Here is a 23,447-nt window from a genome sequence, read left to right as displayed (position 1 = left end):
CAGCAAACACTGAAACCTCAAATGACCAAGACCCAGGCCCCCCTCCCCAGGCATTTCCTGTCCTTCCTGCTCTGGGAGGAGGAAGGAGGGCCAGAAAACAATCTGACATCCACCAGGAAAGTGCCCCCTTAGAACGGAGCTTCAGGCTGTGCCCCAGGACTCCCACATGGAGACCCAAAGCTTTCTCACTTCCCAGAAGTACAAACTCTTGAGACAGAAGGCTCTTAAGAAGGTCCTATGGATTGCTTTTTCAGGCAAGGAGATGAAATTCAGAGAGGGGAGGTGACTTGTCCCAGGTCACCCAGCTCCCAGTTGTTCTGGAATTGACACCTAGGCCTCTGGGGCACTGAGCCCGGGTGGTAAACACCAGGGTAAACTGCTACATGTAGCAAAAACAAGGACTAACCATAGAGGCACAAAGCTATACTCCTTGAAGGTCAGATACATGGCACATAGTAGGTGCCCAAAAATCACACATGGAAGGGAGATAGGCAGCTCCCCAAGGGGTCAGTGTGGGCACTGTGATTTCTTTGAAGGAAGTGGGAAGCCTGGGGGGGCCATAGAAAGAGTGGGTACCAGGGCATTACTGTGACACCTCAATCCTGCCCACACCCCTGGAAGGAATGTGCAACTGTCCTCCTCATGGAGAGAAACTGAGTCTTAGAGAAGGGCAGAGCTGCCCAAGTTAACAGGGGCAGAGACGCAGAGGCAGGGTTTGAACCCAGTTCTCACTACCCATCCCTTTGGGGACAGGGCCAGCACCCTCTGCGTCAGCTCACTCTCCCCCATCCTGACTGAGTCCTGGGACCTAGTGCTGCCCAGCCCTGGTGAGTCCAGGAGAGGCAGTCCCTGGGGAAGAGAGAGGTAGGGGCTGGCAGGTCCTTCCTGCTGGAGGGCGTCTAGCAATGATCCTGCATCTGGACAAGCCACAGAAGCATCCTGCAGGACAGGCCCAGGGGCTCCACCAGCTGGGCAAGGGGGTCCCCAGCCCAGGACTGCCTGCTGTACGGCAACCCAGGCAGAAGGGGGTGTTAAAGACTGTCCTGGAGTCTTGGCGGGGTCCCCTCTGATGAGAGTTGTGGTCCCTCCCCTGATGAGAGTTGTGAGAGTAAACACACACTCCTACCGCAGACACAGCTGTCACACACGTATGACACACACCCCTCCTACCTGCACACACAGCATACACATGCATCACAAACATCGCATGTGCACACTCCTTCATCACATACTTGCACACATCTTTGTGGGTTCACAGCCCTCCCCAAAATGAAGAACCTCCACTCCAAGCCAATCTTCACCTTGTCACAGATGGGGAAACCAAGGCCCACATCAACACGCTGTCTGGACTCTTCCCTAAATGTGCTTAAGAGCGACCCCTCTGAAGTCAGATCTGAGTTCAAATCCTGACTCTTCCAACTACCGACAGAATACTTTAGACAGATGATGATGCAGCTCTGTGCCTCAGTTTCTCCATCTATAAAATGGCAGTAAGAGTGAACACTGGCCTCCTGGGGTCAGCCCAGGTCTTCTCCCAAGGGGACTAGCAGTGCCTGGACCTGTGTTCTTCTCCCTGTAATGGGGATAATTGTGCCCACCTCACCCAGAGTGCTTTGAAGATTAAACCAAGACAGGATGTGCAGCAGCGGAGGCAAGGTGCCCTGCCAGCAGTGGTGCTCACTGCTCAGGAAGCCTTTGTTGCATGGATGGACAGACCCCGCATGCCCCGGGGGCTGGATCCTTCAAAAATGCCGACGGGGATGAGGCCCGGGCATCATTAGCTCAGGCGTGGCTGTTCAGGTCCTGGCTGCCTCTGAGACCTTGGCCCCGGTCTCAGTTTCCCCAGTCTGCAACACGTGGGAGGGCACCTCGGAACTGGCACCCGCACCCCCCCCCCAAATGACCATGCGGCTCAGAGCGCCAGGCTCAGGTGGGCACCTGCCGGCCTCCTGGCGCGGGCACCCGGCCCCCCGGGGCATCTTCCGGGTTGGCAGCGGCGGCGCAGGGGGCGGGGGGCCGCGCCAAGGGGCCGGGCGAGGACGGGAACGCGCGCCCCCGCCCCGCGCCCGCCTCCCGCCCGCCTTCACGCCGCCGCGCTGGGAACCGGGATCAGCGCGTCCGGGCGGCTGGCGGCGCCGGCGGGCGGGGACCGCAGGCTGGGGGCGGCGGCGGAGGGGCCGCGCGCGGAGGGCGCCGGGCGCAGCATGGGCGGCCCGCGGGCCTGGACGCTGCTCTGCCTGGGGCTCCTGCTCCCTGCAGGCAGCGCCGCATGGAGCGTCGCGGGAGCCCAGTTCTCCGGGCGCAGGTAAGTTCCACGCCACCTCTGTGCCCTGCCAGCCCTGGGACCGGGGCTCCAGGCACCCCGACTCCCGCCTCCGTGCAAGCCCGGAATTGGGAAAGAAACCTGGTTCCCCACCTCAGTGGCAGTCCGGGTGGGGGCAGGGACCCGGGGCCACCCCTCTGTCTAGCAGAGGCTCCCGCAGTGGGGGGATCCCTTACTCCATGTGTCCAGAGCAGGCAGACCTCGACAGCCTCCTCCTCCTGCACCGCTTACCCCCCAGAGCCCCAGAGGAGGGGGGAAGGGGGCAATCAGGAAGCGAGAAGCCCCCGCCGGAGGACTTCCACGGCCCTAGCGCAGGGGTGCCCCTCCCTGCACATGAGAAAAGCCCAGTACACCCCCCTCGCTGACACTAAGGGGACCACCCCCTCCCTTTACCCTGCTTCTGGCTTTTTTTAGTGCCCCGGCTATTTATTTCCCTTGGAGACTGGGGTGGAGTTTCACACCCGGTGGGTCAGTGTCGGCCCCCAGCGACCTGGCCATTTCGGACAGAGACGGAAGGGAGCACTCTGTCTTCCTGCTCTTTTTCAGGGGCTGGGACATTCTTTCTTCATGGGTCAGAGTCTGACCCTCAGGACCTGGCATTTTGGATAGAGACGGAAGGGAGCACTGTGTCTAACTGCTGCTCTCTAGGGAGCTGGGGACATTCACTCTGCTGGTGTTTATGGAGCACCTCCCAGTACCAGTGAGGGGGCCCTTTATCTGCAGTGTCATTCATCCTTCAAAGATGAGCTGAGGTCGGGAGCACCCTCCCCATTTAGCTGGTGAGCAGACTGAGGCGCAGGGAGTCAGCTTACTCTTTTAGGCTCGTGGGCCATTACTAGAGGAGCTGGGATTCGCACCAGTGTCTTTCTGGCCTTGGCGACGATATTTGAACCTGCCTGGGCCCCTGCCCTAGCTGCAGCCCCCACCTTGCTGAGACCCCCTCTCTAGGGCCAGCCTCTGTTGTCTGAGGCAGACAATACAGAGTAGCCAGGCCTCTCTGGGCCTTTTCATCCCATTCAAAGGCCTGCCTGACCCCCACCCCCTGTGGCCTCAATTCTTTAATGCTTTTCAGAAATTCCCTTTCCCAGTGGTCAGGGGCCAGCTTGCCCCTTCTGGGCTAGCAAGAGCAGATGACATGGGCAGGGCTGGAGGGCAGAGGTGGCCACAGCATCAGAGGCCAGAAGAGTAGTTGTCTGAGACAGGAACAGGTGGGTGGCAGATGTGACAACCACTACCTACTGCATGCTGACCGCAGTGACCTGGGCTGGACATTTTACCTGCATCCATTACCTAGAATCTTCCCAACTGCCAGGGGAGGCACACGTTCGTATGGTCCCCATTTCACAGAGGAGGACGCTGAGGCTCCCAGCGGGGCTATGACCTGCCTAGAGCATGGATTTGACCCCAGGACCCTAGGTGCTAAGGTGATTGGGACTCTGACCGCGGAATCCCTGTGTTAGGCTCAGGATGATGGTTGGGAGCGGTTACTACCTGGACCGCCCTCCAGCCTGTTCAGGACAGGGCCTCCCAGCCTGGGCTCCTTGCCCCTCAGGGCTTCTTGGGTAGGAGCAGACTAGTGGCTGTGGGCAGCTATCTGAGGGCCAGTGGGGACAGAAGGCTCACAGCGGCCTGAACATCGTGAGAGCCCTGTGTGTAGTGCTGTTGCTCCCATTTTACAGATAAGAAGACTGATGCCTAGAGAGGAAAAGTGGCACCTCAACCCAGGCCAGCCAGTTTCTGTCTCCAGTGTCTTTTCCTCCCTGGCAGAGGTTGTCATCTTGCAAGCCTGGGGAGGGTTTGTAGGTCCTGGTTCTGGGGTGGGGCGGGGCTCCGGTTCTGTCACCCACTTGAGGGTATGACCTCAGGCCTTCACAGCCCAGGGTCTCTTTCCTTCTCAGTTTCCTCGCTGTTTCCCTTTCCTCCCCCTGCCCCCTGCTCACGGGCCTGTTCTGCGGGTGGGCAGTGCCCCCTGAGAAGGCCCAGCATGGCGCCTGATATGCGGTGCTTCCTGCTGTCACCAGCCTGAGGTTGGGGGAGAACCCTGGCTGGAGGAATCTGTGGCTGTCATCTGCCAGGACCTCCCCCTGTGGCCCTGTCCCAGCATCACTGGAGACAGCCTGAGGATGTCACACCCCATCAGCCCTCCCCCTGCCCCCAGCCTGGCGCCCCAGGCACCCCTTGGCAGCCGAGGGACCACAGGCAGAAAAGAGGCTTTGTGCCTGGGGAGGGGGAAGCCCGGGAAGGCATCCAACGGCCGCCCCCAGCCCCAGGAATGTGGCAGGACTGTGAGACCCCCAGAACCAGGGTGCCCGGGGCCGTGCAGAGCTGTCTGGGCTCACCCTGCTGGGGCTGCTACCTGCCCCTCCAACGTACCTTCCAGCCGGAATCCCCACGTCCTTTAGCAGCCCCTCTCAGAGCCATGGCTCTAAATTGAAGCGTCACAAGTGTCCTGGCCCAGGGCTCTCCTCCCTGCAGTGCTTGCTTCCTTTGGGCAAATCCTAGGGTCAAGGGGAGTAGAGAGTTCTCTTCCCCAGCCCCTCTCCCAGGAGCTCAAGTCCCAGCTCCCTGCCCACATAGGTGAACCCGGGCAGGAGACGTCTCTCCATGCCTCAGCGTCCCCCTCTGTGAGATGCTGAGCCTGACAATCTCTATCCCAGAGTTGGGAGGACCTCTGGGGAAGGTACTGTGCTGGAGTCCCTCAGGAAGGTGGCCCCTGGACCACAGCTGTGGGGTGCAGGCCCCATGTCACGGTCCAGGAACAAGGATGACCAATAGCTGTTAGCACTGTGCTGTAAATGGTTTGTACGAAATCTCCCCTGGCTGGAGGAGATTCCACTGTCCCCGTTTGCAGATGGACAAAGTGAGGCCCAGAAAGTGTCGGAGCCTTGTCCAAGGTCACCGAGTTAGGGAAGCAGCAGAGCCAGGACTGGAACTTTGCCTCCAGAGGGGGTTCTGGCTCTAGTCACCACCCCCCCAGCCTTTATGTCTTCTTTCTTTCCTCTCCTATTCATAAACGCCCTTGGCCCCCAGCCCGCTTGGCTGCCTCCTGCCATTAGCCCCTATCACTGTTCCGGATCACAGCCCTGTGCCCCGCAGAGACAAAGTCCCCGGGGCCCTCATGGCAGAGGGTGGAGGGCAGGTGGGGGTGCCTCAGTGGGGGTGGCCCGTGCCACGCTGAGCTGGTCTGGCCTGTTTTCTCTCCTCCCAGCAGCCTCTGCAAGCCCAGGAGGTGCTGAGTGGGCAGAAGTGGCAGGCCCAGGAGCGAGCCTCCTCCCAGCTCCTGCCTAGGCCCATGCCATAAGCCCAACCTCACCAGGCTCTTGGGTACTTTCCTCAGATGACACTGCGGGAAAGAAGGCCCCCATGGGCACCAGAGTGCAAGCACTGTGCACCTAGGTCCTGGCTCCTCTGCCCAGGGCCACTGTCTGTTCTTGGTCAGCAAACCTCCCTCAGGCTGAGCCCCATCCTGCCTTGGTCCCTGCCAATGCCCTCCCCCAGTATCTTTGGGGGAGGGAAAAGCTCAGGGCTTCCTTGAGTGGCTGAGGGGAACCCTGGAGGTGCCCAAACCCACCCAGGGGTTCAGAACTGAGACCCAAAGGATGAATAGGAGTTTGCTGGAGCAGAGGGTGGAGCTTTCCAGGCAGAGGGAATCTCACAGGCAAAGATCTGAGATGGGGAAAGTGGCACATGGGAGGGAGGGCAGGAAGGCGAGTGAGGGGCAGCACGAGTGTGCCGGAGAGGGGAGCAGCACGCAGGACAGAGCCGTCAGGACCCGCAGAGCCGAGGGGAGGGACAGTGGGCCGGCAGTGGCAACACTAGGTCTGTGCTTTACAAAGAGCTCCTGCTGTGCCTGGTGAGTGGATGGAGGGCTGTGAGGGTGACAGTCCCGGCCAGGATCCTGCAGAGGGACACCAGCTTACCCTGTGGGCAGCTGGGCTGGAGTCTTCAAGGCTGGGGAGGAGTTGGGTATGGTTACTGGTGACCCCTCCAGGGGGAGCCGCTGGGGTCTGACCTTGAACCCCACCTGACCTGAGTGTCTGTCCTCTCCTGGCTAGTCAGCCACCAGAGATGTGTCTCCTCAGCAGGGGATTCAATCAAACTCCAGCTTGTGGGAAATAAACCAGAGAGCCAGGCAGCAACCCATGTGGGAGAGATTTTCATTAAGAAAGGAGAAGAAAATTGTTTTCTTTAGCACCCCTCTGATAAAAAGAGGAGCAGCTCAGGCAATTGTGGGCAGTCGTAGGCCCGCCTTCCCCAGCCCAGTGTAGGGTCTGGGCACGGGGGGCAGGGGGTTGTGCATGTGCATTTGAGAGGGTGCCTGGCCCTGTGCCTGCAGATGTGGACCCGAGTGCAGAGAGGATGGCCATTTCTGTGGTTAGTGCCCTCCTGGATTTGCCTTGGTCTGATTGGGTGCTCGAGTGTGTGTGTGTGTGTGTGTGTGTGTGTGTGTGTGTGTGTGCGCGCGCGCGCGTGCGCACATGGGCGTGAGTGTCCAAGAGTTGTAAGCACACATACATGTGTGTATATTTCCACGCGTGTCCATGTGCATGTGCACCTGCACATGCAGGAGTGCTCACTGTGTGTGCATATTGAAATGTGTGTGTGTTTGCACATGTGCATGTGGTGCACATCTGTACAGTGGCACGGCGCCTTCATTCTGTGCCCAGGGCCCCCCTCCAGTGTTGGGAGCTTCTTTCTGTCCTCTGCCCAGGTTATTCCCTCTTTCCCGCCTTCCTTCATTGACTGGGCCACTGGGCCAGCCCCAGGGACATCACCAGGCTGCAGGGAGCCCCCACCCCAGCTCAGGGAGCACCCTGGAAATTGTGCTCCAAGTTTTATGCACCTTTCTGGGGAGGAAACACAACTCATATCACTTTCTCAAAAGAGCTTATGTGCCCATCATACAAAATTCCAACAGGTCCAAAACCACAGCTCTAGGGCCCCAGAGGCTCTAAAGGGTAGGGCCTTTGGGGAATGTATCTTTTTAAACTTATAAAATCCCCACCTGCTTATTAGGAGAAACATTTCCAGCCTGCGCTTAGGAGTGCAAGCTCTGGGGTCAGAGGGACATGACGGTGTTGCTCATCCTGGCCACCCAGGGCACGTGCTGGATCCCAGAGCCTCAGTCTTCCCTTCTGTAAAGTGGCGCTCATAATTGGTAGATGGAAGGTGCTGGGCGCAGCTCTGGGAATGCAGCCACAGCAAGCATGGTAACAAGACTGCTGCTGAGAGCCCTCCCTGCCCCCACAGGTGGCAGTTTGATGTGAGCATGCAGTTTTTCCTAGTTCCATGAACAGAACTATATATGTGCACACATTTATAGTCTTCGGGCTTTCTTTTCCTTTCTTAGTTTAATAGAAATGTAATTGCTCTCTACCTGTTGTTCTGCGCTGGCGTTTCTCCCTTTATCTGGGTGTGGTGATCTACACCTGGAGAACGTGGGCTCTGTCTGGGCATCTGGTTTTCCGTGTCGGGTGGTCCCATAGCTGTTTAGGCTGTTCCCAGTTTTGCACAAGCACCTGTCACCTGTTCCACAGAGTGGCAGTCCAGTGGCTCTGTTGAGCTTCTGCCATGTCATTGGGCCAAACAAAACCATCCCTTCTCCCTGCTTTCCCACCTTGATGCCTTTGACTAGGCTGTTTCATCCTCCTGGACTGATTCTCGCGTGACAGAACGGTGAAGGGACTCCCCCAGGGTCCCACAGCACACTGGCCGGCTGGTCCCGTCCAAGGACTTGCCCTGGGTGGAGCAGGGCGGGAGCCGGGCAGCAGCTGTGGGGGCCGGATTTCAGCAGGGACCAGGACATTCCACGTGCTCAGCGGCCCTCAGCCCTGCTCAGGGTCACCAACCCTGTGTTTTTTCTGGGGCTGGGAAAGGAAGCACCGTTTCAAACGACCCTTCTCGGCCTGAGCCCCCCATCCCACTAGACTTTTCTGAGGTCTCTAGGCTGGGGTCAGCAGGTTCCCAGGCTGGGGTCTTCACAAAGCCACAGGCCGTGGCTCAGGAGATGGGGAGAAGACAGGAGCTGAGGCCTGGGATGGAGCCACAGGCCAGGCTGGACCATCCACATTCCCCGGGTCAGATCTAGGCCCCCCATGCACCAGCTCTGTGACATGAGCAGCTGTTTCCCCAACCAAGCTTCAGTTTACTCCTCTGTAAAATGTGGGAGCATGACTCCTTGGCTCACTGTGGGAAGACGATATAAATGCCCTTAGCGTGCAGTTAGTGCTCAACATGCGCAGTGCAATATGATTATAAGTTGGTATTTAGAGAAGTCAGTCCTCCATGTTTAAGACATTCAGGCTGTCACATAGAGGGGACCCCATGAGGATGTGAGACCAGTCTGTCCTCTCACATGTGGGGGCCGAGAGGGTACACAAAGTGCTGTGAGACCCAGGACAGGAAGATCAGCTGTGCCCAGCTTGGGGTGGAGGTCGGAAAGGACACAGGGAAGGAGTACCGCACAGCGGAGCTTTCAAGGTGGGAGGTGCCAGGTGGAAAAGCTGGGGTGAGTGGTCCAGGCAGGGGCCCGGCATGAGCAGAAGCCTGGTAGGGATAGGACAGATGTGGGCACAGGACACTGCGGTAGGCTTTCCATTTTTTGACCCTCCCTCTAGGGAGGGGCCGCTTCTGTTGTGCAGGTGGGAGGCAGGGGGCAGTGGTGGCCTGGACAGGTCAGGCTTGGAGAGAAGAGATGTTGAGAAAGGACCCACCCAGCAGAGATGCCCACTCCCATTTTGCCTCCCGCAGCTCGTTCCCCAAGACCTCCCAGGAGCCCCCAGCACGGCCGCCCCCTCTAGGGCTGTGGCGTTCACCCCTCCGCAGCGCAGAGACTCCGCTCAGGGACCTCTCCGCCTGGAGGCTCAGGGCTCCTGGAGGGAATCTGGACCTCCCCACTCATCCTCCCGGGGTCCTGGGCAGGGGGCTGTGCGTGGTCCCTGAGCTGCTCTCTGTGGGTCTCTTTCAGGAACTGGTGCTCCTATGTGGTGACCCGAACCATCTCATGCCACGTGCAAAATGGCACCTCCCTTCAGCGAGTGCTGCAGAATTGCCCCTGGCCCATGAGCTGCCCGCGGAACAGGTAAGTGAGACGAGGTGGAGGCACGGCATGGGCAAAGGCCTGCTGGTGGGCCTGCTTTGGGAGTGCAGGGGAAGGCTGAGACCCCCGCGGTGGGTAGAGCACAGGGAACATTGTTTCTATGCCCATTCTCAACACGTCCCCTTGTGCTCTTAGGTTGCCCTGGAGGGCTTCCTGGGGGAGGGATTCCATCACTCACCCACATGCCTTCATGTAGCGAGCGTTCAGTGCTGGGAGCAAGCCAGCCCAGCTTGCAGGGGCCTCCTCTTCAGCTGGTATCTAGGTCCTCTACCTGAGGGGCTGGGAGGTTGTGGAAGGGCTGAATCCCAGCGTGCAGGAGGGGAGAGGTACAAGAGGGGCCTGGAGGTGGCCGAGGACCCTGGAGGCTCTGGGTTTAGCCCCGTGGGCATCCAGGCTAGTGGGGGAGGTAGAAGAACCCAGCTGAGCTCAGGCCCTCGGCATTCTTTCAGCTACAGAACTGTTGTGAGACCCACGTACAAGGTGATGTACAAGACAGTGACCGCCCGCGAGTGGAGGTGCTGCCCTGGGCACTCAGGGGCGAGCTGCGAGGAAGGTAGGACTGTGCGGGGCACAGGCCTCCTCTGGGGTGTACGGGAGGGGGTGGGAACTGTTGCTACGTTGGCAGACACTGTGAAGCAGGGCGCCCAGCACACAGACCCACTGTGTGCAGCTGCCGGTGAGGTGCGGCTCAGCTTGTGCCTGCTGCCTCACGGGCACTGACCGCCTGCCTCTCGGGGGACTGTCCGGCTCCCTGGAGGAATCTCATGCCTGTTGATATTTCACATTTCAAGCCTTTCCTCTAAACTTGAGGAAACCCACCCAGACATATGCGTGGGAAGCGCTGTGGGCTCTCGGTGCCGGGAGCAAAATGCCACTCGGGTCATCACCGTGGGTTTGTGCTCATCCTGCAGGTGAAGAAACTAGGCTCAGGAAGGCGATGGGTACCCAGTTCCTAAGTGGCAGTCAGGATTTGGATCTAGTGTGCCTGGCTTGCCCCAGGGCCTCGGGATGGGAGGACTCAATTGGGTGCCCAGTGGGTAAAGTGTGCCCCAGACAAAGGGACTCCCCTCCCCCCAGCCCCCTTCTCTGCCTGCAGCACGGGTGGCTTAGGGCTGGCACCCTGCAGGGGCACAGAGGAGACAGCCTGGGGCCTCCCTGGAGCCGACCGCATGGTCACACGGGCAGCCCTCTTCTTGCAGGCACCTGCCCCCCTCTGCTAAGCAATCCGGGCCTCTCCCTGCCTGCCACCTGGCTGAACCCAGTGAGAGGAAGGTTTGGGGGCACCAGGGGCTGTGTTCCTAAGCCTGGCTCTGAAGAGAAAGGACTGGCCTAAAACCAGCCTGAGAGCCAGGCCCATGGACACCTCCACAGAAAGAGGCATGCAGGGTCCCCAGAACAGCACGTTCATGTGAACATCAGTCACAAGACATGTTCCAATTCCAGAAGCAGGAACATGTGAACACGGCCTCCAAATTAAGGGAATGTGATGCTAACGGAAGTCGACATTTATAGGGGCCTCTTGAAAGATTTGCACACTTCAGTTCCCCAGGACCCCACGCAGCCCCAGTTCACAGAGGAGGTGACAGGCCCAGAGAGGTGGAGTCTGGTGCCCAGAGTCACAGAGGGTGGGGCAGGGCGGGGCCTGGTGGGTTTCAGTGGTGGGTGGCAGTGTCCCCACCAGAGCTGGGGGAGGTGGGGCTTGATAGCAGGGAGGGAGCCTGCTCGAGGGGGAGGGGAGCTGCCTGAGCCCCGTACTGACAGGCAGCCACCAAGCTTTGGGTGGGAGGGGGAGAAGCAAAAGGGAGCCAGGAATAGCTCTTCCCTCCCTGCTGGGAGGAAAGGGTGGGGGTGCAGGGGCAGAACCAACCAGGGGGGCTGCTGCCAAGGGGCCCACAGAGGAGCTGGTGGTGGGGAGGAGTGTGGGGGCCTGAGCCCAGGCAGGGCTTGCCCAGACCAAGGCCACTCTGTCCCTGGCTGCTGTCCCAAGGGCAGACCTTCTCGGGTGTGCAGGGCCATCACGGAGCAGGTGAGGGGGGAGGCCAGGTGGGAGAGCACCCATGCCCTTGAGTCCAACAGCTGGAGGCCATGCACCCAGCAGCCAGGATAAAGGCTGGGGTCTCTGCTGACGGCGAGGCCGGCGTGCCAGACAGGGTGGGCCAGGCCAACCCTGACATCTGCCAACTCCCGCAGTGCAGCCTGCAGGTCCCAGCCTGGGGATGGGGACAGCCAGGGCTCCATGGGCCAGGCCAGCGCCACCACACACCAGCCGTGTGGCCTCGGGCTGGGGCTCCCCCAGGCATTGTGCCAGTCACTGTGTGAGGGCACTGAGCTGGGGGGCATGGAGGTGCAATGGAGGGGGCACTCCTCTTGCGCCCACTCAGTGGGGGGCACCCTGCTGCTGTGTGCTCTTGCAGGGCTGGAGCGCCCCTGCACTGAGCGTGTGAGAAGGGGAAGGTAACAGAGGGTGCCTCCTGGCATGTGGCCAGGATGAAAGGAAGCAGTAAGGCCCTGCAGGTGGCATGGCAGCTCACAGTGGGCATTCCGTGATGACCAGTGGGCTGGGAAGGGCCTCTCCCAAACCCACAGGGCCAGAGCTGAGTAAAAGGCTGCCCAGACCTGGACATGCTCGCATGTCTGCCAGGGCCCCAGGAATGAGGGGTGGGGATGCAGGGGGACATTGCAGGCCCATCCCTGCCCGGCCCTTCCTCGGACAGCTGTGTTCAGGCCAGGACCCCCCAGCTGTTTCCCCTGCTGGTGACTGCCCTGGAGGTCTGCTGAGTGACACAACCCTGGAGCATAGAGCAGCCTGGGCTGAGCCGAAGGAGGAGGGGGAATACCTGTCATTCCAGAATCCAGCTCAGGATCAGCCTGCTGTGTTCTGCAGTGTGACCTGGGATAAGTCACTTCACCTCTGAACCTTGTCTCTGTCTGGAAGTTATACCTTATTATGAGAATCAGAGACTCATGCCTCTAACATAGTAGATGCTTGATAAATGTCTTCGCCCTCCTCTGTGACGGCTCTCGGGACTGTCCTGCCTCCCACCTCCACGCCCCCACCTCTCAGCTGGCTGCTCGGCAAACAGGCCTCGAGTCTGCAGACTTACTGTCCGCTCGTGGCCCTGAGCCCCGGCCTTCCCGTCTGCAGATCGGGAATGTTGACCCTGTGATGATGAGCAAGGATGGCCTCTTCCACGTTCCTTGCAATTCATGAAGGAGGGGCAAGAATGGTCCTTGTTTTATACATGGGGAAACTGAGGCTTAGAGAGCGGGATGGGCTGGCCTGGAGTCACCCAGTGTGTGAAAGCCAGGACTGGCACCTGCCTGACTGAGTGCCTCCAGGCCTTGGGAGGCGGCGCTTGACAGCAGGCAGGGAGCCTGCCCGAGGCTCTCACGGCTGCTAATTCCTGCCAGAACACTGGCGAAGGACCAGGGCCAGAATGCACTGTGTGGGCTGGCCCTGGCCCCTAGCGGGCTCTGCTGAAGGCAGGACACTTTGGCCACCATGCCAGCCTGCCTCTGCCAGCTCCATGCAGACAGAGCTCTCACCCATCAGTTTCACTGTCCAGACAATGACGGTGAGGCTCAGAGAGGCTGTGGGTCTCAGGCAAGATCACACAGCAAGTAAGCATCTTGACTAGGTCTCTCCCTGGGGCTCTGACCTGAGTTCTGCAGCATCCCCCTGCCTCTCAAAGTAATAATGATGAGGGGGAGGAAAGCTCCCATCATCTTCCATGCCGAGCACTGTGACTTGTATTCGCTGTGTCATGGGTGCCAAGGTGCAGAAGGTCCAGGTGTGGAACCTGAGGCTGGGAGAGGGGAGTGCCTTGCTCTGGGTCACAGACAGATGCAGAGCCTGTCGTCTGACCCAGAGCCAGGGTCTTTCCTCTGGTGCTGGCTGAGGATTCCCAGAGGTAACGTATTCGGAAAGCTGGGGCACCATGAGGCTTGCAGAAGCCCACCTCAGCCCCTTCCCCTCCTCTCCCATGCCCCACCCCAGAGTTGGGTCACCTCTGTTTGCTCCTCACTGTCCCAAACATCCCTCTCTATAGACCCCCACAGCCCTTGTCTTCCATGATGGGAAACCAGCGAGGGAATAAGTTTGCCCAAAGTCACAGAGCAGAACGTTTTAAGAGCAGACGGGACGTTTCAGCCCCAGCCCTTTCCAGCCCTCGGCCTCTCCACGTCTCCGCCGTCCAGAGCTGGGTCCTTCCCACAGATGCCTCTCAGGCTCTAACCAGATGCCAGGTATGGTGCCAAGCCTGTGCTTTACTCGGCAGATTCGGAGTTCCGTGGGCTGAACACTCAGGAATCTGCCTGCACGTGCTACCTGTCCACTCCGCTCCTACTGGGAGGCCCAGCGGCCCCCGTGTCCTGACTCCCTGCCAGTCCATCCTCCCCCCACAGCCAGTCAGCCACCCTCTCCACCTTCCCGGCTGTCCCAGTTCTATGTCCCTGCTTCGTACTCCTTCCATTTCCTCCCAGCCCACCGCCTTCTCTCTGACCCCACAGCCCGGGCCTGCTGGGGGGTTCTCCCAGCCCCCAGCCTTAGCCTTGACCCTGATCCCAGGCTCAGGCCAATTGCCACAGATGTTTACATTTGCAAAGTAAATTCCCAGGAGGAGACCTGGGCTGGGACTGGGGTGGATGCTGTACCCCTGTGGCTGTGGTGACTGGACCCAGGAGACTTGGGGGTCTTATGAATTCCTTACAAATGAGGAAGCCCCTCTTCTGCAAGAGAAAGTCAGAGGTGGAGCCCAGACACCCCCCAACTTCTCACATCCCCATTCCTAGCTTAGGGAAGGGTTTGAGTTGCAGCCCCTCATCCTTTCTGTGTGGACAGGCAACCTCTGCTCTCTGGGCCTCAATGTTCTCATGAGGACCCAAAGAGAAGGGGCACAGGGACTTTTTAGCTCAGGTCCAGCACTGGGAAGAAGAAGGAAGAGCTACTTCGGAGGTCACAGAGCAAGAAACTGCAGATGGCACTGGCCTTGTGCAGGTCAAGACAGAGCTTCAAGGTGGAGGCTGTGGTGGGTGCCCTGGTCTGTCCAGGAAGGCTTCCTGGAGGAGATGATGTGGGAGCGGTACAAATGCAGGTAGGGGAGGAGAGGCTGTGTATGTGTTCCTGTGTGTGTGTGTTTAGGGCCGGTGGGGACCTCCCAGGTGGTGGGAAGTGGCCCGCTGTCAGGCTTCCAGAGTGGAGCTGGGGTTTGTGGTCCTGGAACCAGCCTGGGACCCCTGGCAGGTGAGGGTTGGGGCTGGAGAGGGGCCCTTCAGGACAGACCACCAGGCCAGGGTGAGGGGTCTGCTCCAGGGGCCCTGGCTCAACACCAGTCAGAGGGATGTGACATTTCTGTCCCCCAGGAGACCTCCGCCACACCTGCAGCTTTTTCCCTACTGGAATTTTGTGTGCAATAGGGCCATTTTACAACCTGGTTTGTCCTTCAAAGTATTTCTGGTTATCAGAATTTGGGGGGGTGTTGAGGGATAATTTTTGTGAATCCTGCATCCAGAGCCAACATTTTCTGGGGGTTTTCTTTGGACAGTTTTGTTATTTCTTTGAACTTTCTTTTCTCTTTTTAAAATTTTAACTTGCAATTACTTTGAGCCAGTTACATCCGCGCTTGTGGTCAGACCATGTTTTCATTTGTTTTTCGGGTTCTTGCCGGCTTCCAGTGAAATGTTCAGAAGTAAGTTGGTTGAAAAAGACTTTCCAACCACAAGTTCACAAATTACTAACTTGGGGACACCCTAATATGACACTAGAAGCTCGATGCTCATTTTTAAGGCAGTTGTGTCTGCCATCCACATTTGTTTGCCTTTTATTTTGTTTGCTTGCTTTAAGCTCATTTCTAGCCAGTGATTCATGCATTCATCAACAAAAGGTTTATTGAGGCCACTGAGGTCCTACTATGCACTCACTGGGCACTTTTCCAGGCCAGCCACAAGACAGATGGCCCTGCCTTGATGGGCTCATGTTCCAGTCAGGGAAACAAAGAGTGGGCAGTAGGCCGCCACAGGACATGACATGCCAGAGGAGGGAAAGTGCCATGGAGAAGAAGAGAAACGATAGCAGTGTAGTGGGGAGGGCGGGCAGGATGGCTGCTCTGCCAGACTTCATCCCACAGGAAACCCGAACTTCCACGGGGTTGGAGGGATGGCTGGTCAACTTCCTGGAAAGAGCCAAAAACGGCCTTTTACACCTTCACCTGGGAGCAGGGAGGATGAGAAGGGCCTGGCGAGGCCATTCTTCTCAGGAGCCAGCATTCCTGAGGGGCGCCAGGCCTACCTGCCTCTGCCCAGGGGACTTGGGGGCTCACTCAAGGTCCAGGTGGCCCAGGCCCTGCAGTTAGACTGACCTGGGTTCATGCCCAGGCTTCAGCCTTCAGGTGGACGACCAGGGGCCTGTCACTTCGCCTCTCTGCCTTGTTTTCCACTAAGGAGAAATACTCCTATTTACTCATCTCTTTATCTGAGCACAAGGAACAGAGCAACAGTAACACCGAGCTACTCTCTGCCTCAGTTTCCCTTTCTATAAAGTGGAGGAGGTCCTAGCACCCGTTTGCAGGGTTTTGTGAGGGTAATGAATTGAGACTGTATATGTGACGTGCTTAGAGAGAGCCAGGCCCAGAGTACGTGCTGCACAGGCGTTAGCTGTTGTTGTTATTGCCTGTTGTTACGGTGTAGGGCCTAGCTGGGCTGTGTACAGCACGCAGCACTGGGCATAGCTCTCAGTGGCACCTCCCTCCTGCCCACAGAGTCCCCAACTGCTGCTCCCATCCTGGGCTGCTGACCCACCCTCCTCTGTCCTGGTTGAGACCTACCCCCTGCACCAGGGCAGATCACAGGCCCCCAGAGAAGGTGTGCTGGGAGTACGAGCCTGGCCTGAGCACAGGCCCTGCGGTGGGACCCAGAGCAGGGTCTGGCAGCCTCCCTGCTGGGGGCCGGCCAGAGGGACCCATCTGGTTTGAGTTCCTGGCGCCTCACTCCCTGCACCAACCCACAGCCTGGCTCTGAACTCCCAGGCCTGCGCCTTATTTGGGTTTTGTCTCCCCCAAGATGACACTTTGTGGCCTTAAAAGGCAGGCCTGGAAGGTGGAGGGGGCCCGTTGTCACTGCTGGCTCCAGAGCCCCTCCAGCTGTGCCCCCACCCCGGGGTTGGCCAGGCCATCCCTCCAGCTGTGGAGAAAACCAGGCCCCCAAAGCCAGAGCAGCCAGGGCAGCTGGCTCCCTGTAGGGGTGGAGGTGGGGGTGGGCTCTGGATTGGGCCCCCCTTGTCCTCCCAGGCAGCCAGTCTCCCTCTGGTTTTCATTTAAGCCAGGGCAGGATCCACTTCAGCATCTTCTTACCAAATGGGGCAGAGAGGGGTGGACAGCAACAGTGCAGCTGCTGTTTATTGAGTGCCTACTATGTGCCAGGCCCTGCAATGTGCCCAGTAAGCCTTTTGCACACATCACTGTCCTCAGGCCTCACACCAGCCTGGAAGAATGTGGTGGCCTTATGACCCCATTTTACAAGTGGGAAAATGGGAAAGTCCAAAGAGGACCAGTCACACAAGTCAGCAAGTGGCAGGGCTGGGACCCAATCCTGCAACTGTTGAGCTCTTAACCCATGCCTCTTGCTGGGGTCATTGGAGGAACTCCTCGCCTCACCCATTGTCCCCACCCACTGCCAGCACCTCTCCCCAGCCCCACCAAGTTGGCAGCCTTGTTCCAGCTCAGCCCAGTTCATGCTGTGTGACCCAGGTACACTTCCCTACCTCTCTGGGCCTCTGTTGCCCTTTGTGCTAAGGAAGTAGGAATCAGTGCTGGGGCTACAGTGGCAGGTGGGGGCAGCGGGGTGGGGGGAATAAAACAAGGATGGCACAGCCAGTAAGGCTCTTACCCCCACTGTCCCTCACTTGCAGGCTCTTCTGGCTTTGTGGAGCCCAGGTGGTCAGGCAACACCATGCGGCAGATGGCACTTCGGCCCGCCGCCTTCTCAGGTGGGTTCTGGGGCATCTGCTGGGGATCCCGCTCAGCTAGGGGAGGTCTGGAGGGGACACAGACAATATGGTGACCAGAAGCCAGCTGGGTCGGCCAGTGGGGAGGGTCAGGGTAGTACCCCACCCTCGCCTACCCTAGGCTGGAGTGAGAACTTCCAGGAGGAGGGAGAGGAAGGGCCCTTAAGGTGAGTCTGACCTGGGCCCAGGTGCCCTGCGACCCCCAGATGCTCACAGACACATGTCCAAGCCTCCAAGCTTTCCTCTTTTTATTTAAACAATGTCTTGCTGAACGTGTGTGTGAGGCACCATGCCAGGGGCTTTCCATCGTCACTCGTTTAAACCTCACAGCTGTCCCCGACTCCCCAGGAAGGCACCATGGTCCCCAGTTTACAGAGGAGAAAGCTGAGTGTCAGAGAGGGGATGGAGCCTGCCCGAGTTCCCACAGCCTGGAAGGGGCAGCAGCAGTGGGACTTCCAGGCTTTGGGCTGGTTAAGTGCTCACTCCGCCCTTGCTGAGACCTCAGGGCCCTCAGGGGGGAGCAGGGTGACCCTTGTCCTAACACGCAGGATTGTGGTGAGGACCTGTGGGACGAGACAGTGCTAGTCCGGCAGCCAGGAGGTTCCACAGTGGCCACTGTTGTGAATAACGTAGCGGTATCACCGAAGAGGCCAGAATTGCTGGACGGTGGTTTGGGAGGATCAGAGGGTGGCGCCTCTGAAGTCAGCCCATTCCAGACTGAGATGTGTCGGTCACTGAAACCACAAACCCAGGCCAACCCCCAGGTGGGAAGCAACAGGATTTCCTGCCCTGGCTTCCTGGAAAGGAGTCATTTTGGATACAGGGCTGCAGGAGTTGGGTCCCTGGTCCTGCTCTGGGAGAAACAGTCCACTCTGCAGGCTCTGGAGCCAAAGGAAACACCCAGGGCACGGCCCACCCTGTGACTCTGCAGCCCCTTCCCTGGGCTGGGCCAACGCAGGGGTTGGGGTTATGTGGTGCCTGATCCCTCCCTCCATCCCACCTTCAAGGGTTGAGGGGCTCCAGGGGAACCTGGGACCCCTGGCCCCAGCCCCAGCCTCCTCCCTGCCCACAGGTTGTCTCAACTGCAGCAAAGTGTTGGAGTTGTCAGAGCGGCTGAAGGTGCTGGAGGCCAAGGTGGGTGAGCAGCTGTCCCCTCCCCCCGGCCATCCCTGCCCCTCCCTGCACCCCCACACCCACCCACTCATGGTTACCACAGTGCGACTCTGAATTGAGTTTCAATACCCAAGGGCAGGTGGCTTCCCTGCCAGGCATGTACTACTCTCCCATTGGTCCCCATCCAGCGCTTTCAGCCCTCTTTCTAGTGCCCCTCCCTGGAAGCCTGCTCATAGTCAGACAGCCTGGCCTGCGCCTCCATCTCCATCCCAGCCAGATATTCATGGGCACCCCCAGAGCTCATGGCTGGGTCCCCTCCTTGCCTTGTCACCTTCCTCCTTTATCCCCCACTTCCCATAATACTCTCTTCCCAGTTTCAAAAACAAAAGATCTATTATGCATCTCAAATTATTTCAAGATAAAAAGGTTTTAACAATTTTTAAAAGTAAGAGATTCTAAATTTGGAAACACAAAAAACTCAGACCTTCCAGAAAACCATGTGCAGCCGTCACTTTTGCCCCCCCCCCCCCACCCCGAGACAGCGACTATCAGCCCTGAAGCATCTTTCCCTCCCACTGTTCTAAACACACACAGAGGCGTGCACCCTTTGTTCGCATGTCCTTTCCTCCATCGGTCCCTCCTCTGGGAATTTATCTCAAGGAGATTAGATGTGAAGATGTTTACCAAAATATTAACCATTAATAGGGAACTTTGAAAACCAGACACTGCATAATTAGGGAGCATGGCTCCGTGGGTACTAGACAACTGTTGACAACACCTCTGTTTCCTAACATGGAAAGATGCTGTTGGTCATCAAGTGGACAAACCCAGCTTCTGAACAGCACGTGCTGGAGGCCAAGTCATGTGGCATGGGGACCCCTGGAACCCCACACTGCTCCACAAACCCCCTCCCAGGAGAAGTCAGTATGCAGAGCATCTCAGTCTCACATCTGGTCTGGGGCCCCCAGTTCTGGGTCTGCCCCAGAGTTTCAGCTTCTCTGTGGACAGGCCCACATGGTCCCCCAGCCCCGGGTCAGGGGGCATTCTGGTCCTCAGGTCCTTTTGTCCTCAGTCAGTGGCTCTGGGGTGCTGCCTGCTTTCAGAGTCCCCCCAACACCAGGACCAAAAGTGTTTTTGTATAGACCTCAGGGCCTCTGTTTCATGTCAGACCTTCCTAAACTTCACTCCAAATTTAGTAAGATTCCTTCCAACCGGTGGTGCTTTTACACACTGATGAAGTTTCATATTATTTATGCAGCTAAGCATAGGAAAAAATCATTTGGCCCCACAAACACAGCAGCAGTCACAGAACTCAACCTGGGTGGCAGTGAGGGTGTGTAAGCACTGCCACACTGAATGCGATACACTGTGCAGTTTGAAAAGCACTGTCATCTCAGGAGATCTGGGCCCCTGTGAGCCCGCCTCGCCACTCGAGGCTGAGTTCTGCTTGCTGCCTGGGCCTCCTGCCCCCATACCAGGGCCCCTCGCTGGCCTGTTCCTGGGGAGACCCTAGTACCCACCCTGCCCCTATCTTCCTCTCTGACCACAGGTGGCGGTGCTGGCTGTCACTGAGCGGGCAGTGCCCCCAACCTCAGCTGCCCCCAAGGATCCTGCCCCACTCTGGGGCTCGCCAGCTGCCCAGGGCAGCCCGGGGGATGGAGGCTTCCAAGGTGAGTGGGTCAGTGGGGAAGCACATCCCATGTGGAAGTGAGTCAGGGGAGTGAGACTCCAACCCCCACTCTGCTGCCGGCTCCCTGCTTGGCCCCCTTCTAGGCCTCAGTCTCCCCAGCTCTCCAGCGGGCCTGGAGGGATGGTCTCCAGGGGCCCCTGAGCACTGAAGTCCTGGGAGGCCCAGCAGCCCCTGCCCCCCACCAAGTGGAGCTGGAGACAGGGCTCTGGGTGAAACTGCCCCCTGCCTGTGCTCCGCCCCACCCCCAGGGCTACTGGGGGCCAGAGAGAATGTGAGGGCCCCGCTGCTCCCGAGAGATGGCAGGTGCTGGCTGGAGGGCTGGGGCCAGGATCAGGCAAGAACAAGGCTGTGGCTGCCCTGCTGATGAGCTTTCTCCCCCAGATCAAGGTGGTGCCTGGGGGCTCCCTGGGCCCACTGGCCCCAAGGGCGACACCGGAAGCCGGGGCCCAATAGGGATGAGAGGCCCGCCAGGTGAGCACCCCCGGCACTGTCCGGCTCCTGCTGCCCCGGCCAGCCCCCTCTGGGGGACCCTGACCAGGCCAGAGGTGGCCTGGGCCCCCTCTGTCGCTTGTCTCTCAGCTCATCATCCCTCCACTCACACCTGGCTCCCTAAACCCTCTTTTGTATTCACTGGACCCAGACCAGTAGGAGGGGGCTCAGGCCGAGGGGAGCAATAGTGCCCCACACCAGCCGACCAGGATTCTTTTGGGGGATGTTGCAGGTATGGGAGCCCCAGGGAAGGAAGCTCAGGCCCGTCCTGGATGAGGTGGGGATGGCGGGGTGGAGAGGGCTTAGTGGGACTAACATCTTAGGGGAAGCATAAAGGATGACCTGAAGCATCCAACAGGCAGAGCAGAGAGGACTGATAGAGGGGACAGCCCACGCAAAGCCTGCAAGGGAGAGGAGAACGTTCTGGAAACCGTTTCTAAGCACCTACTCAGTACCAAGTGTCCCTTGTCCTAAGCCCCCAGGGGAGGCCTGTGTTCAGCCCAGTAGAAGACTAGGGAGGTCAGAGCCAGCATCCACTCGGGCCTGTGACCACCAGAGCCCTCTCCTCTCAGTCCCCCAGGCCGCTTTGTCCTGTGGCGGCCACCCCGGGCCTCCCTTCCTCCTGCACACCCACCAACCCCTTTGTTCCATTGCAGGTCCACAGGGCCCTCCAGGGAGTCCTGGCCAGGCTGGAACTGTGGGCACGCCTGGAGAGAGGGGACCTCCAGGCCCACCAGGGCCTCCTGGCCTCCCTGGGCCACCAGCCCCTGTTGGACCGCCCCACGCCCGGATCTCCCAGCATGGCGAGTCCCTTGGGGTCATGGCAGGTGGGGGTGGGGGTGGGACACGGCTGGCATAACCATTACCCCAGTGCCACTGCCATCTAACACACCTTATCATACCAGGCTTACCCTCGGTTGGCCATGTGTCACTTTATCCTTTGACAGGTGCAGCTCACAGATTGCCAAAAAGTGAGGGCCAGAGAGAGGTGCTCACACAGCTGGGGCGCAGGGGGGCAGCTTCAAACCCAAGGCACCTCCAAAGCCTGTGCTCAGAATCACCTGGCATCAGGCCCTCCTGCCAAGCCTTAAGCTGGCCAGAACCCAGCTCTCAGAGTTCTGGGAAGCTCAAGGCCTGGCAGTACGAAGCGAGCCCTGAGCTCCCAAGGCTGCAGCCCTGGCCCTGTACTCAGAGAGGCCACAGCCCCCTCCACCCAGCTGGGCCCTGCTGTGATGGGCCCTGTCTCCTCCCTAGTCTGACCTACATGTGTGCTGCCAGTAGTCAGAGCTTGGAGTTTAGTGTCAGATTCAACCCCATCTGTGTCGCATCTCTGGCGCCTGACCGGGCACCATTCACTCACTCACCTGTCCCACCATTCCTTCCATCTCACCATTCATACTCTCTCTCCAAGCCTTGGTTCCCTCATCTGTACAACGGTATTAGTGGCGCTGCAGGCCTCCCAGAGGTCCATGACACCCATGCACAGAAGCCTGGCACAAAGTAGGTTGGTCAATAAACCGTAGCTCATATTATTACCCCCATTTGACATGTGACAGAATAGGCTCAGCAAGGCAGAGAGTCTCGCTGGATGTCACCAGCTGGGCTGCGGTAGGGTTAGAACCCAGGTCTCCCTGCCTCCTGGTCCCACGGGGCCAGCACTCTCCCCACTCCCCACCCCGAAGCAGGTCCCCCGTGGCCCCAGCCCCTCTGCAGGCCGTCCCATAGGGCCGTCAACGCCGGCTTGGCAGAGGCGCCAGGTGAGACTGGCTGCCGCGCTCCACCCAGGCCGGCCCAGCCCTGCTCGCTCATCATCGTTCCTTCCCCAGGTGACCCACTGCTGTCTAATACCTTCACTGAGACCAGCAGCCATTGGCCACAGGGACCAGCTGGGCCCCCAGGCCCCCCGGGGCCAGTGGGTAAGTTGAGTCCAGGCCTGGGGTCGGGTGGCATTGGGGATGGCAGAGGGACTAGAGCTGTGGTATCAGGAGGCATTAGCCTTCTGACATGGTGCTCTGTTTCGGTACTGAGGACATCCTGTCTTATTCCAGGTCCCCCTGGACTTCCTGGTCCCATGGGCGTCCCTGGGAGTCCTGGACACATGGTAAGTAGTTTCCAAGTGCAGAGCACTTAATTCCATCTCCATAAATTTTCTCATTCAATTCGTGTAACAGGAAACAAGTATTATTATCACTGACAGCCAAGAAGCATGGAGATTCTTGCCCTAAGGCTATGACCAGTACATGGCACCTTTCACACCAGGGTGAGGATGACACCAGGGCCCTAACTCCAAGCCCTGAGCTGCACGAGCTACCTGCTGTGTGCCAGGCACTGAGTGTATGATAGAGAGCCCAGAGGCTCCGGCCAGGCTGGGGCTCCCTCCCCAACCCCTTTGCCCACCCAGTCTCTGCCCCCACACTGCCCCAGCACAAGGCTGAGGTCCTGTCTTGTTGCTCAGGGACCCTCAGGCCCCACTGGACCCAAAGGGATCTCCGGCCACCCAGGAGAGAAGGGCGAAAGAGTGAGTATGAGGTGGTTCCGGGTGGAGGATCCTGGGGGGTCCCTGGGCCTGCGTCAGGCCCTCCTCCTGACCGCGGACCCCATTCCTCTCCTGTCTCCCACAGGGACTGCGTGGGGAGCCGGGTGCCCGAGGCTCCAGGGGGCAGCGGGTGAGTGATGCTGTCCACCCTCCAGGGTCCCACAGGCCCAGCGCCTGCTCTGGCTCCATCCTCTGGGG

The 23,447-nt window shown here is 59.1% G+C and overlaps 1 protein-coding gene across 3 annotated transcripts in view; it reads left to right on the top strand.

Annotated features, from left to right (window-relative positions):
• The first annotated feature begins 2,074 nt into the window (after nucleotides 1–2,074).
• Nucleotides 2,075–23,447, top strand: part of EMID1 (EMI domain containing 1) — a 44,640-nt gene continuing 23,267 nt past the window's right edge. For all 3 annotated transcript variants that reach the window (XM_036908900.2, XM_036908908.2, XM_036908905.2), the window contains exons 1-12: nucleotides 2,075–2,305; nucleotides 9,291–9,404; nucleotides 9,872–9,975; nucleotides 17,326–17,403; nucleotides 18,494–18,555; nucleotides 20,084–20,204; nucleotides 20,606–20,695; nucleotides 21,370–21,516; nucleotides 22,540–22,629; nucleotides 22,762–22,814; nucleotides 23,169–23,231; nucleotides 23,335–23,379. In XM_036908900.2, coding sequence (XP_036764795.2) covers nucleotides 2,205–2,305; nucleotides 9,291–9,404; nucleotides 9,872–9,975; nucleotides 17,326–17,403; nucleotides 18,494–18,555; nucleotides 20,084–20,204; nucleotides 20,606–20,695; nucleotides 21,370–21,516; nucleotides 22,540–22,629; nucleotides 22,762–22,814; nucleotides 23,169–23,231; nucleotides 23,335–23,379 — 1,068 coding nt within the window. In that variant the 5' untranslated portion in view covers nucleotides 2,075–2,204. The remainder of the gene's footprint in view (nucleotides 2,306–9,290; nucleotides 9,405–9,871; nucleotides 9,976–17,325; nucleotides 17,404–18,493; nucleotides 18,556–20,083; nucleotides 20,205–20,605; nucleotides 20,696–21,369; nucleotides 21,517–22,539; nucleotides 22,630–22,761; nucleotides 22,815–23,168; nucleotides 23,232–23,334; nucleotides 23,380–23,447) is intronic.

Source organism: Manis pentadactyla, chromosome 14, assembly GCF_030020395.1.
Source record: "Manis pentadactyla isolate mManPen7 chromosome 14, mManPen7.hap1, whole genome shotgun sequence".
NCBI classification, from domain to species: Eukaryota; Metazoa; Chordata; class Mammalia; order Pholidota; family Manidae; genus Manis; species Manis pentadactyla.
The sequence above is the reverse complement of the archived record's forward strand: the minus strand, read 5'-3'. Positions and strand labels throughout refer to the sequence as shown.